Here is a 14,997-nt window from a genome sequence, read left to right on the forward strand (position 1 = left end):
ACAGGCGAGGGAGGTTGTGCCCCACTAACTCCCCTAATGCTCAAAACCTGGGCTCTCTGTCACCATTTCTCCTCTCCGCACAGATTAAGTTATTTGAGCCAATGTTCAGGCAACAAAAATATTTGGGGAAGGTAAACATTTAGTGGGATTACACAGAAAAATATGATTTCAAAGAGTATGGTGTGTTAACTGTATTTCATCAAAGCCCGTTATATAGCAGTTCTAATTAAAGACACAGAGATTTTGTCATACGTCTAATGTATCTGAAACTCACTGTTCTCTTCTTTCGGCTATTGCTCTTGTAACAAGCCTCCTGTCCAAAGCTGCTGGTATTTCCAGTGTGGTAAAACATGCAACAGGAAAAACAAAACAAAACAAAGCAAAAACTTTTAAAAGTCCACCAATTTATTCTGTATTTAGTAAGAAAATGAGCTCACACAGGAGAGAGTGCACTAGGCTGGTGCATGGGGAAGAAAAACTCGCTCTCTTGCCTGCCATTCAGCAGCCCCACCATTTTGCACATGCCAGAAGATCAATTTCTTAATGGTAAGACACATTATAAAGATGGTGAGGTATTAACCATCTAACAGTGTGGGGCCTTCTGACTTCCTGCAAAATCATGGGCTTGTGTTTGTTGTTGCAATTCATTTGGAATAATAATGATAATAATAATTATGAACATGCAAATAATGAAAGCACAATCCTCCCTGTGCTTTGATTTCACAGCAATTCCATTTCCTGCACCCCCTATCAGTTCAGATGGCATTTTTTGCCCAGTTGTTCCCTGTTTACTTTGCGAGCCCACCGTTGTGTTCCCCACAGTCAGAATTCACCCCGGGCCTGCAAAGGTCTGACAACTGGCTTTTGGCTGAAAACCAGGGATGCGCAATGGGCTGCTTTCTTGCTCTCCCATCTCCCACCTCTCTCCCTGCTTGTTTTGCTGATGCTAATCCTACAGGAGGGAGAGGCAATGTTGCTAGGAAGAGGGGCGTGCTGTGAGAGTTGGATTCCTCCAGTCAAGCCCCCATCTGCTGCTGACACCTGCTCGCTGCCTGTGAAGTCATCAAACTCCAGAGTCCTTTTGGACCAGGCTGTTTCAGAAGGGTGATAAGCTTGGGCTTAGTACAAAATGTGCTTCCACTGGTGACCGCCAACACTCGGGCTATGCAACCAGATCCTGGCTACAACCAGATGTGCTATAAGCCAGGGTACCACCACACATCCTGAAGGAGTGGGAGAGAAAGAGTAACAGCTTATCTGCTTGGAAACTCGAGCTGCTGAAAATGCCTCCTCATGCTCCTCACAGCACTGACCCTTGTGACCTGAAAAATTACCTTTCCCCCTGCTGCTACTCTCTGCCATGAAGGCAGTGCTCGAGTGAAACAGCCACACTGGCTGCCCAAGGCAGGGTGTGACATTCCTCTTGGGTATGTTTGGTCATGATACCAACTCTTTCTCCTAGATATTTTAAGGCTGGTGGCTGGACAAAGGAAAGAATGTGCAAGTAGAGATGTTTTGTAACGCTTCTCTGAAATGGGTCCTTCCTGCAGATTTCTAAAGCCCGTGAAACAAAATTAATGAATATTTTCCAGCTCCTGCGCTGCCTGAGAAGGCGGCCAGCTGTATCTTCTGCTGCTGCTGCTATGGCAACATGTATCAGCATCGCTTTCCTCCAGTGGGCTGGCTCCCACGGCAGGCTGGATCCCCGCTCCCCCCTCCCAGGGACTGCAAGGTGCGAAAAGGGCTGCTGCGTGGGTCCTGCCGCGCCCCAGCAGCCAGCTGGGAGCTGGGTGACAACTAACCCCAAATACCTACGGAAGCATCTCCACGCTCCCGTTGTTAGCAAAGAGCGTTCGGACTCACCCGATGCCCGCAGAGGTGCTTGGCTGCTGGTCAGGGCTGCTCACCTCCCCTGGAGAGCGGTGCCTGGGTAAAGACGGGACACAAACAACAAGAGGTGGGTGGGAGAAGGAGAAGAAGTGTGGCAGCAAAATCTCAAGGAGTCTCAGCGTTGTCTCTTGCAGATGATCGTGTGAGGTGGGAACTAGAGCTAAAATGGGGGATAGGATGGTGGGGATGATGACAAGACTAACAGAGGCGGTGAAGGCGAAGGACAAAGGGAATATGAAAGCAAGGAGGGTGGTGAATGTGTGTGCTGTTGACTGCTAGATCGCACTGAGATTAGAAAAACTAATTTACTAAAATCATAACAGCCTTTTTTTATTAAAAAAGTATGGGTTTGCTTCACTAGGAAGTCAGAAGCCCAAACCTTCCCTATTACTAGAGTCATAAAGTAACTCTTACGAAGACAAAATTCACTGCCATTTTTTAGCACTGCCATGCTCCAAGCCTCCATGATCTGCCAGACCAAGTGCAAATTTTGGAAGAGCTTGTTCTCAAAATTCCCATTTCTAGAGGACGACCTGTTGTAACACAAATCAGTAAACACCATATTCCCTTAAGTCTCTGTAAGCCATTTGAAGGCCTCATTAAGTACAGTTGTCTTTATTTACACTGCTTTCCTAACATCACCAGCAGAGCTATGCTACACTAATCTTCAAAAAATCCAAGATTTCTAAATGAAGCAGCTCACAGGTGCTGTATAAGAGTATCCTCATCGCCCCTCGTGTGACCACGCTCCAACTCAGCCACCAACACATCCAAGGTCATGCTGACTATCAACAGGCAAATGCCATCTTTGTAGCGAAAGGCAAACCATTATAATCACACTGTCATTACTAGGACACCAAGTAAATGAAGCTGACAACCTGCCAGACCCTTCACAGTCCCAGTTCCTCACTACCAGCACCATGTCAATTGCTGACTATCTCAATATGACCAAGAAATATTCTTTATGCTAATTAGAGGCAGCAGATCATAGTTTTGAAACCCTCCCTTTCTTCACCAACCCACAGGTTGGGTGGATTCCTTGGCCTCCTAACTGGGCTCCCAGCTCCACCTTCCCCTCAGGTAGATGCAACAGAAGAAGCATCTGTGTGTTGGACACTGTCCAGGCATGGGAGGGAGCAATAGTTATTGCAGGTAGAAAAATCTTCAGTCTTTTCATTACTCTTTTTCTAAATTTCAGTTTGCCAATTAAAAAAAAAAATCTAGAATTATTTGCCATTGCTGGTTTTATCAACTTCATGGGATCATGAAAAATTAATTGTGATTTCAAAAAGCATTGAACTGTACTGAGAGGACAGTAAAGGTGAGGTATTTCTTTGTTGTGTTCCTACTTATTTGCAAAGAACGTACAAAACTCAGTACTTCCTTGGTCGCAGCTGCTGCTTATTTTGTAGGGGGCCTAAATTATTGTTATATTTTAAAACTGTGCCATCCACGCATCTCTTGTGGGTTTTTTTTTTTTTTGCTTTCTCTCCTTTTCTTTTCCCCTGCTGCCCTTTGGCAGGCACAAGAAGTCATTGCGACTCCCAGCTACCCAGGTGCTGTGGCTGCACACATGGGCTGGGGACAGGGACATGTGGCTGCATTTAGAGCTGTTCTCATTTCAGCTGTCTGGCTTTGCACATCAGCTTAGCAACTTCTCATGACTGCCTTCACTGAAGGAAGCATCAGACACGATACATTTGTAGTTAAGAGACTTCTCCACCACAACTAGAAAGATGATCTCTCCCTGAATATGATCTTTATATTCTGAATTTTTTTCAAATCTGAAAGGTTATTCTAAGAAGGTCACCAGATGTCTGGTTCTGTCTGCCTCCCTTTCCTTGGTTTCACCAAATGAAATGCAGGGGTTTTAGGTGACCAGGCTGGCACCTCTGGCAGCTGGTGGAGGAGAGGGAGATCAGCAGCCAGTGCAGCGGCTCCCCTACGGTTAAACATGGGTTATAGTCCGTCCCACAGCCTGGCAGGGAGCATGTCTCGTTTCCATGAGGGGTGCCAAGGACACAAGATCTGCTTGAATATGTGGTTCTTCTGGCTCCCAGCAGTAGGTAAAGGCTTTATTCCTGCACCTGGCCTGCACTTAGCCCACATTGCTTCTTTGGTTCCTCCTACTTTTGTCATTTTTCAGCATGCTTCTACGCTGGGAGGAAAAAGGGCAACAATTCAAGAACTGGAAACTCTCCTACTATGCCCAGTGAGATCTCTGTTTTGAAGTGACACTTTGGGGAAATGCCTCTCCCTGAAGAAGATGGGCCAGCAGAGACTCAGTCAGAGACTTTCAACACTTCTTGAACAGTGGCCAAGACGTCCTTGTTAGGGATGTCAAATCTTAGGCCCTTCTGGTTATACTGGGTGCATGGGTAACGAGGGATGTCACTTCAGTAAGGGTCTTGTGGGAAACAAGCCTCAAGTTGCCTATGAATAATTTGTTTGCTCTCAAAACACCCAATTGCCATTTGATCATCTACAGAACCTGATCCTCTGTCTGTCCCATTCTTTGCCATTGTTAATTCTATGGACTTCTGCAACATTACTCTGCTGTAAAACCCATGGAGGAAGGGCAACAGACCTATGGGTATAATTTTTCCATTCTCTCACAGAGCCTGCATTCAATTAGCAGCCACCAGCTAAGATATCACAGGCACTGAAACACCTTTCACCATCACCAGAATGTCTGGATGCATACTAGACCAACTTGTATCCCTTTAACACTCATGCTGTAGAAAAAGGCTACATCTCCATTGTATAGAATGGAAACCAAAAGTACAGAACTTCTCTGTGTACAGAGTAAAGTCGTGTACAACTCTGTAAGAGAGAAAGGATATGAGCCTGGTCTCCAAAGTCCAAGGCATAGGCTGCACCTATTTTCCTTCTGTGCATTTAAAAAGGAGTGTAAAGCTGCTAAGAGGTGGCAGCATTTCCCTTCCCATTTCCCGAGGAGAAGCACAAGCCTGTGGTTTGTTTATCTCAACCATGAGCTTAGCCACGAGAACTCTTCCTCGCTGTCTCACAACAGGAACGTGCTCAGGTCTACAGTTTAGTCTGCCAAAGTGTCTCACTGGTTACTTTCTGACTTTTCCTTTCTGCAATTAATTTATACTCATCTGATATATTTTCTCGATGCTGTTTCCTTACAAGAGTTGGATTTAAAAGTCTGAAATTTTAAACAAAGTGAAAGAAGGAGTTTCAAAGTAATATGCCTCACTGCTTCAAGCAGCAAAACACCCCAGATAACATGATTGCATGTTGGAGTCTCCAAAACAGCGCATTCAAATGGGAATACATGTCTCTTCAGCCCCCTGTTTAATATGGAAGGTGCAACAATGTCATGAAGCATCTGTCAGGATGCTTGTCTGAGTTCCCATCTAGAGTCTCAATATATTAAGCTCCCCTCTTTGGTTTGGCACAAGTCTGCATGGCTAAAACATCCAATTTGAGGAAGTCTGATTAGGCAGGGCACATTTTCAAATTGGGGCTTCTCTATTAGGTCACAGCACTTTTATAGCATGTGTAAGAAGAAAAATAAAATACCGTGGTCAATGACCAACTGATGATTTACAGACTTTTCTATACAGGCAATAGACAGGCTTTCCTGTGACATGAGTAAAACCTTTTTAAAAAAACAAACCTGTAATACTTTTTTTCAGACAGAAGCAAGCAATAATGTGCATAGAAGGAAGAGCTGTTCTTGATAGTTATTCCATCATAATGGTACCTAGAAAATAAAACAAATTTACAGACTGACAGGCACATATGATTTTCAAGAAGTCAGTAGATAACTCATATTGCTCCTTGGAAAGTAGATGATAATCCTACTTACGCAAGTTTAAAAAAAAATAAAAGAAGCTATATTTGTGGGTTTTCAAAGTTTGTTGAAAATGCATTTTCCCCAACAGAAGGTAATTGCACAAACTCCTCACAAGCTCTTTTTAACAGTTTTTGCCCTGGAATGATACCTTTTTCTAAACAATCAAACCTAAGATGGTGCATGGGGTACAACAGATTTGCACAGGACACTTAATGAAGTCAGGGACCAGAGTCCAGCTGATAGAGGACCCTGTGTCCCTGTAGAAGTTGAAAGACTCAGTGAGGTTGTAACCACAACGACTCACAGTGGTTTAAGGACTGGGTGGCCTGTCGGTGGTCATGGCTACCTAACACCCAAGAAATCCTCCAGATGTTCTCTAAAGTTTATCCCAAGCTGGATGAGAGAGCAGGGGAGTCGCTGTTCCTGCTAGCCAGGGGCTACCAGGTGCCTCTTGAGGGCTGGGTCCCTGGGAAGCCGAGGCAGCAGTGCAGTGGTGTTGGGCCACCAGCAGCTGGCAGAAGTTCACCTTCTGCTGATGGGAAAAAAGAAGAGCATGGAGGCTGGGGGCTATCACGCACTGTCCCAAATCCTGCCAGCTATGAGAAGCCTGGGAGTGTCTGTGGTGAGGCACTCCCAAATTAAAGGATCTCAGTGGATCAAGCTGATAGCAAGTCCGGACTGGTGGAGAAAAGTCTTAGATCAAGTAAGGGCATGTCAGTCTCTACACCAGTACTTGACAGCTACCCAAAATGCTTGTAAAATTACCGTGTCTCAATGCCTTTAATACATCTCTTTTTCCAGTCTGGATGTTCAGAGTGTGATTGTAACTTTGGTCATTGAATCAATGAAAGAGTATTGATCTCTCCATGCTCTAGAAGAAGAGAGGAATGTAGGAGAGGATCTGAGGTGGTGTGATTTAGATGGTTTTAAACTGTTTACAACATTTCCGTTGACCACCAGTACATGCTGATGGTCATACAGATATGTGCAAGGATGAAAAGCACAACACAGACATTAATCACAACTGCCACCCCCGTGCATCATGGAACTGGGCTTTCCTGACCAGGTGTCTCAAGAGCTCTGAGTAAGGTTGTGATGTCTGGCAGATGCCTCATGCACACCATCCTGTAATAGCCAATACAAATTAAAAAAACCAAAACCAAACCCAGTCTGATCTGGAATTCATGTCCTACAAAAGCAGCTCTAATGTGGCGATTTTCATGGGATTAACTCTATTTTAATGGTTTTGGTGACACTCTGCATCTTGTGATGTATTACAGATTTGTCAGCAACAATTCAGTTGCTGTATTACAGTGCTGGAGCTGAAAGTTCAGACATTTTATAATGTTAGTGGAACAGTTACAATTAACTTCTTTAAACAAAGGAAGCAAACCCAATACCTGGTACTCCCTCTTGTACCCAGCCTTCTTGTCCCCAGGCACGGGAAAACTAACCGAACGAGCTGAAAAAAGGCAAATGGAAAAGTCAAGATACTTGCTAAGTTCATTCTAAAACACAGAAACTTATCTGCTGTATTTTTTCCCTCCTGAATCACTTCCGTTGCTTTTCATCATCTGCAGGCTAATACCTGTTCTTACATACCTCTCAAGTGGTAACTCTTGAACTGAACTCAGTCAGGCTTCGGCGGACCGAAAGCTAAGTGATTTTAGGGAGTTACCTCCCTTGGGTGGGTATTTTTTGCGACTAGTCTGTTTTACCTTGCACCAAAACACAGTCAGTGCACGCACCAGGAGACAACCTGCAGTCATGTGGGGTACATCAAACTCATAGATGCCGTGATTCTCCAGTAATCTGCCAGTCCCGCAGGCCTTACTTATTCAAGTTGGACTTACTCAAACAAGGGAATTAGCCTTCCCACTCACTCTTGCAAGGACTACTTGCAGGATAGGGCCTGACTGTTTTCAAAGGACCTGAATCATCAAGCTGCAAAGCAACCTTTTGACCACTGTGGTGGTAAATGTGAACTGAGGTCACGCAGCATCTGTTGAGGTTAGGCCCTACAGAGTAATAAGATACTGTCAGGGTAATACAGCCTGCCAGTATCCAAAGGGGGCCTACAGAAAAGCTGCTCACAAGGGCATGGGGTGACAGGATGAGGGGTAATGGCCTAAAGCATAAGGAGGGGAAATTTAGATTAGACACAAGGAAGAAATCCTTCCCTGTGAGGGTGGCAAGGCCCTGGCCCAGGCTGTCCAGAGAAGCTGTGGCTGCCCCCTCTCTGGCAGTGTTCACGGCCAGGTTGGGTGGAGCTTTGGGCAACCCAGTCTAGTGAAGGGTGTCCCTGCCCATGGCAGGGGGATTGGAACTAGATGGGCTTTGAGGCCCCTTCCAACCCAAACCTGCCTGTGGTTCTATGATAATAATCCACTTGACTGTGATTATTCTGCATGACCTGTCCTGTGAAGACAGAGACTAACCTGGTTCAGTTGAAGGTAACATTCCCTGTGTAGCAGGAACAGAGGACTGAGTTAGTGAGAGTGAGAGGAGCCTCCACTCATCATTACAAAGCTTGGACTCTCTGTTATGTGGCCTTTGCTGGTCCAAAGACCTGATAAAGGACAAATTTCCCTCACTCACAGTAATGTGCACCTCCAGTTTTAGTGGTGTAGTCCTGTTCTTTGCATGTTCTGCATGCACCCAGATCAGCTGGCTCCCTTTCTCAAACTGGTATGTTAGCATAATCCCATTTTCCTAAAGTGACAGCCTACAAAACTGGGGCTTCTGTGGCATAAGACACATACTTCTTCCCACTGCCTCTACTACAGAGACAGTGGTGTATCTGAGCAGAGGGATAGGTCAGGTGAGATTAGATGTGTTGTAAAACACCACAGTTTGATTCACACAGGGTTTGACTGCAGAAGTCCTTACAGTCCACATGCATGTAACGCAATCAGGTTACAACAGTTTGATGAATTATTAATAGCTCAACCCATTAGCTAGGCTGTGGTAACCAATTACATGTGCACCCTATGTTTAAATCAGCGGTGCCACAATTCCCACCCTCCTCAGCCTCTCGCCACACAGTCCCACCTCCTGCTGCAGAAGGACAGACCATTGCAAGCTGTTGGGGAGCTGTACCCCAGCTTGCTCACTTGGGATGTGTTAACTTGCATGGCAACACACTGGGTCGGTTAAGGCTGTGAGCAAATGGTTGTGAGCACCAACCATACGGCAGCTATGGCTCATCAGCTAAGCTCCCCTGCGTGACCAGACTCATGCTTCACCCATGCCTGTCCCAACTTAAAAGCAAAATGCATTAACTCAAACCACAAAAAGGTTGAGCTTACAGGTGGTAACTCAGTCATGCTGGAGCACCTGAAATGTATGGGCAGGATGGGATTAACCTTAACTACGTGGCTACAAGGTAGAGATGTCTAAGCCAGTCACTGCAGAGTCTGTAGTCAATGGAGAAAAACAAGCAGTTCTGAGACCCATCTCATCTGAGTTGCCAGAGATGACTCATTTATGGTGAGAAGAATTGCATGCAACTGCTTATTCCTCTCTGTTGACTACAAGGAGATTTTAAGGTGACTAGCTTCACAGCAGGCATCTACCCTCAGCCAGGCAAATTCTACCCACGAGCTTGGCTAATGGGTGATGATCCATTAAGCTCTTGTAATAAATCATGCTGGATCATTCACTCAAATCTTAATTTTAAGTAAGACTGATTTAACTTACCCATTAAATGAAATTAGATTCAGCTGAATTGAGATAAATGATTCATAAAATGAAGTTATCTGCACAAATTAAATTGATTTCAGGTACAATTTTTACTGAAATTATTTTGGTTTTGTGTTAAAACAGTGTTTAGTAGCTCCTACCACGGGCACTCACAGAATCACAAGGCATTCTACCTTCCTTAATTTGTTAAATAAAGTTGAATAGCCATGACTGTTTGTTGCAATTGGGATTTCTAAGTGGTAATTGTTTTGCGGGTTGTTTGTATTGGAAGAGTGGAACTGTTTGAAGGAGATTGGGTTTTACATCTGCAATTGTTTTGCTTGGGTGATTCTGTAACAACTTTTTTTGTGTGTGTTTGGAGCAAAATCTCCCCAAGTATACTGAAAAAGTGGAGTATTAAATTATGTAACTACCAAAGGAGTCTTTCAAGGATGGAAGAAACAGTTCCTTGGGATTAGTTTATTAACCTTGTGCTGTTTACCCTGGTAAAGCTACCTAAAACATTTTGGCTAAAGAAATCTTTGCTAGAGTAACATCTACCAGTTCACTAAAGAAAATTAACTCCACCACAAAGAACACTATTCTTCTCTAGTATAACTGTGCCTACATGAGGACTCACCAGAAATATATCCGAAAAGACACAAGCATAATATATAACATATTCATTCTCCTCTGTTATTTGATCTCTTTTGACATGAAGTATGTATATTTGATCATCAGATTTTCTGTTCAGGCATACCTGCTTCTTATCTTATCTATCCTATTTACTCTGTACCTTTCCAAAGGTGGCTGAATTTACTCGATTCTTGGAATTTGGATTGCAGTTTTCCACATACAATTCATATAGTAGCGAACGAGGTATAGTGCATCCTTTACACAAATAGAAATTATCAGATATCCTTTAAAAAAAAATAAAAAGGAAAAAGGTTTATGTTGGAATTAGAAAGAATTGTTAGCTTCTGATTTTAATAGCTCATCAGTTTTACAATGTACTCTGTAATAGTGATTCAAATTTTATAGCAGCATAGAATAAAAAAAAAAGAGCTACTACTTCTATGTGAATCTGTATTCTGGAAAAAAATGTATACATTTTCATATTTTTGCTTATAACTGTTAAAGTTCTACTTTCCTTGTTTCCGAAGTGTAGGAGAGGTCCTATGAGACTCTTCTAGGAAATTAACTAGATCTCATAATATTCAATTAAAAAAATACGACTTAGTAGTATAATTATAACAGTAACACAAATACAGAAAGAATTAGCATCTCTCATATGGTAACTGTTGGTATATCACAGGGTGTAACTTTGATCTTCTAATTAGAGATGTCTTTGCTATGCTGAAGAAAATAATAGGAGCATTTTTCCACCTAAAACGAACAATATAATGTTTTGTGATGGAGAGTGCACAAACTATGAAGAAGCAATTTCCATTCTTATACAATCTCACTGATTTTAGCACAAGTTCAATAAGAGAAAACAGAATTTTCCTTTACAGTTACTATGTAACAGAACAGCCCAGACTGAAAAACGTTCAGGTGTTTTAACTATTCATCCTTTGGCCAAATCCCTTACTTATCCTACTCATCAGAATGGTCATAGCCAAGTAATGCAACTCCTTGTGTGAATAAGTTGAGGAAGATGCAAACTTTGTTGCTCATTAGCCTGAAGTATTACCTTCACCAGAAAACAAAACAAAACAAAACCCCCTTTAATTATGAGATAATGCCAATGGTTGTCATAATAGCCTCCTGTAGTACAAACACAGGAGCAAAGCTGGAGCAAAAAGCACAGAGATTATTTTTCAAAGCACAAATGCATATCACATGAGAGTGTTTTCTTACCATGACTCTGCTTCCGTTATACCAAATGATTTACCCATATTCAACTAATTTATCAGCTGAATGCTAGTGCAGCACAGTGCCAGTTACTCACTGTGTCTGTACTGATAGTTGAGTTGGTTGGGAAAGCAGACTGTTCATAATCACCAGGCGAGGTAAGCCAGTTAGGATAAATCCTCTGATTTATCAATAGCCTGATTTCAGGCAATGCAGTGCTTATCTTTCTGTGTTACCTGTTCTGGGCAGTACATAGGGGGTAAGGTCTTTGGTGAGCTGGCTTGCTAGAGCAGACTGAGTAAGCCTGTGATTGCTGTCCAGTTTGATCGTGTCTACCTCACCTTTCATTCATGCCATCTCTCTGGGGAATCACAGAATCACAGACAGGTTTGGGAGGGAAGGGGCCTCAAAGCCTTCCACCCTGCCTGCCATGGGCAGGGACACCTTCCACCAGACCAGCTTGCCCAAAGCCCCATCCATCCTGGCCTTAAACACTGCCAGGGAGGGGATAGCCACAGTTTCTCTGGGCAGCCTGAGCCAGGGCCTCACTGCCCTCACAGGGAAGAATCTCTTCCTGGCATCTAATCTAAATCTGCCTTCCTTCATCTTAGAGCCATTACCCCTTGTCCTATCACTGCAATCCCTGATAAACAGCCATTCTCCATCTTTCCTGTAGGCCCCTTCAGGTACTGGCAGGCCGCTTATAAGGTCTTCCCAAAGCCTTCTCTTCTCTGGGCTGAACAAGCCCAACTCTCCCAGCCTGCAAAAAGAGGGCTGACAGCCTCCTTCAGGTTTCCTTCTGTGAAGCAAAAGCCCCCCAAAATGCCTTGGTTTTACTGCCTCGGGGATCATCTCACCCACCAAGCCAAGAGGCTCAGGCTGCGGCTGAGCTGTGCCAGGTTCCCTGCCAGCTCCTCACCACCTCCAGCCCCATGACAAAGGTTTCATGGCTAGACATGAACAGGAACCTGCAACATGGGTCAGGGATCTGCTGCACTAGTGAGGTATTTTCTGCCATGGGGTTGAAAGGTAAATGAAATTTATTCTAGATAAGAGTCCTGACTGGGCTCTGCCTCCCAGCAGGCAGAAATGATTGTTGCTTCTAGAGCAACCATCACAAAACCCTTCGCAACTGAGCAGTCCCAGAGGAGATTAAACCTAAGTCCAAATTCATCCTTAATACAACACCATAAGAGTCATTCGAACTGCAGCAGAAATTAATTCATGCTTCAGTAGCTGGTTTCTACCAATAGGTTTGCCTCAGCATTTAACTATTTATTGACAAAATATTTTGGGAATTCCATTTTGTGAATTTTTTTTGCCTATTAACCTGCCAACCTTTTTTCAGTCAACCACATTCTTAGTGCTGACACATAATGCAAAATTCCATGGGAAAAAAATCCACAAAGAGCACAGTGCCTGTCTTCTTGCCTATTAGCTCCCAGGTTCTCAACACCCGAGTATTCGTGGCATGCCTCAAAGCAAAACTGTTAATAAAGGCAACAAAATTGGAAGAAACTCCAGGTTTTTGGAGTTTGCTACCTGTTAGATGTGATCCTTTGGCAGGCAGGCCATTATACAGGTGGCCAAGTCTGCTGTTAAACCATTTCTGGACCAAAATCTGGTTTGCTATTGTCAGCACACCAACCATAAAATGCAGCAAAATAATTAAAAATTTTCAAAACAGGAAAAGGTCATTCAGAAGGTCTTGATGAAAAAAAAATAAATAACCACCCTTTCAAGGATCGTTTCTGATTCAGTTTTATGCAGTGTCTCAAACCTGCTGGGTGACCTAGGATGGCTCTCTTCCTTCCTTCAGTCCTTTTAAAATGGGAGTAATGGTATCTATGTCACAGCAACAACACAAACTCCCACTGCTCAGGTGTTACCAAGAGCAGGGATAAAGAGACTGAAGTGTAGTTGCTGCCCACTTAAAAGTTTGTTTGTGTGTGTTGCTACTTTTTCACACAGGTTTTCAGCACTTCACTAGCTGGACTCAGCTGTGGTTGGGGAAAGAAGGAAAGTAACCCTGGCTTCTCTTGCTGTCACACGGCAGATGACGCTCTTGTCAAAGCACAAGGAAATGAGGGTGACAACCTTGCTCCACCACGGAAAGTGTCTCACTGAGGAGTTCAACCATTACCTTCACCTCAAGGAAACATAACCTCGGGGAGTGTCAGTCACTTGGCATTACTCTGAATGCCAGCGTGTCAATGGCCGTGCAGCCTTGCAGCCACCCAGAATCCCAGAACATCAGGAGTTGGAAGGGACCTCAAAAGATCATCTAGTCCAACTCCCCCTGCCAGAGCAGGATCACCTAGACTAAATCACACAGGAACGCATCCAGGTGGGTTTGAGTGGCATGCTAGAAAAACACACCAGCCACGAGTGGCAAGAGCATGCTGGCCATGAGTGGCCTAGGCAGGGAAGGTCCTCACCATCTGCACTGCAACATCACGGCAAGTGGATGGGCAGCCAGATCCCAGCGAGTGGGTCAGCTGAGACAAAATCCCATTTCCACCACACCAAACTACCCAATCCATAAGACTTGTGATGGGAAACAGGATTTCAGGGAAATTTTCCTGCTTTCAAGGCATCCTTTTATGCTCTGCCCTGGTGACAGGGGCCTTCGAACAGCAAACCAGACTTTGGTCCTAGGAAACAGCAGTGTTAGAAGTCGGATTCCTGCCTTTCCTGCAGCAAGCCAACCGGGAAGGACCTGCGAGTTCCCCGGTGAGGGTGTACGACCAGCCTGGCCACCACCCCCATCCCCCACCTCCCTCCTCCGTACCCCGCCTCTCCCAGCTCTATCCTCATCCCCGGCGGCAGGGAAGGGGGCAGCACGCACCACTGGATGATGGAGAGGTGCAGGACGGAGTTGGGGCTGCTCCTGACCATCTCGGGCGCTGCCATGCCGTGCCGTTCCATACCGTTGGGTACCGGCCGGCGAGGCGACGGGTGACCGCGCGCCGCGGCCGCGGCCGAAGCCGGTTCCCGGTCGCGGGGCGGAGGCGCACCCAGCCCGGCCCCCGCCCCGCCGCGCAGCCCTGCCCGGGGCCGAGGAGCTCCTCGCCTTACGACGGGGCGACCTGCGGCTCAGGGGCCAGCGCCAGCCGCCATGCAGCCTTACGGGGCACCGAGTCCCAGGGGGCACATCCGGATGCTGTAGGAGCTGCGGCTCAGACAACCACTTGCCGGCAAACCCGGAGGCGCAAGGACACCCGAAAAAGGCAGTGCGATTGAATCGCGCGTCGCGCTGCCTTGACAGGCTTTGCGCGCCTTTGAAAGGGCTGTTTTCAGAGTTTTCTACAAAGAATGCTGCGAACTCCCCTAATTGTCTTATTTCTCTTCGGTATAGGTAGATGAAAGGGCTGTCTGCGCCGCCGAAAACCCCGTAAGCACTTTTCCATCGCAAGTGGCCATTATGCAAAGCGAGCTCCAGCGCCATGTGACTGGCGAGCATAAATTATGCATGGCTGGGGCCTCTAAAAGCTTCCTAGTGGATGGCATTGGGTTACAGCGGAGCCCAGCTTCTCAGAAACTCCCATGGCTTCCTCATGCTAATTAGCCGCTGAAAACACACTGTATGACACAGACTGGCTGGCTTGCTTTGTTGCGACAAGATGACCACAGCCAGCGTGTCGGTAGGCAGCAATATTAAAGGAGGAGGGGGGTACAGGGATGGGACACAATAATGGGTCGTGGGATGGGACAGGAGACCAGGAAAGGGGAATTTATGGTGGAAG

The 14,997-nt window shown here is 45.3% G+C and overlaps 1 protein-coding gene across 1 annotated transcript in view; it reads right to left on the reverse strand.

Annotated features, from left to right (window-relative positions):
- Window positions 1-14,699, reverse strand: part of RFX8 (regulatory factor X8) — a gene marked incomplete at both ends in the record, with an annotated part of 32,354 nt that extends 17,655 nt beyond the window's left edge. Inside the window, 5 exons of the mRNA XM_084279972.1 lie at window positions 2,270-2,423; window positions 5,537-5,623; window positions 7,117-7,178; window positions 10,194-10,317; window positions 14,182-14,699. Coding sequence (XP_084136098.1) covers window positions 2,270-2,423; window positions 5,537-5,623; window positions 7,117-7,178; window positions 10,194-10,317; window positions 14,182-14,699 — 945 coding nt within the window. The remainder of the gene's footprint in view (window positions 1-2,269; window positions 2,424-5,536; window positions 5,624-7,116; window positions 7,179-10,193; window positions 10,318-14,181) is intronic.
- Between the last annotated feature and the right edge of the window lie 298 nt (window positions 14,700-14,997).

Source organism: Gallinula chloropus (genome assembly GCF_964237585.1).
Source record: "Gallinula chloropus genome assembly, chromosome: 1".
In the NCBI taxonomy this organism is placed as follows: domain Eukaryota; kingdom Metazoa; phylum Chordata; class Aves; order Gruiformes; family Rallidae; genus Gallinula; species Gallinula chloropus.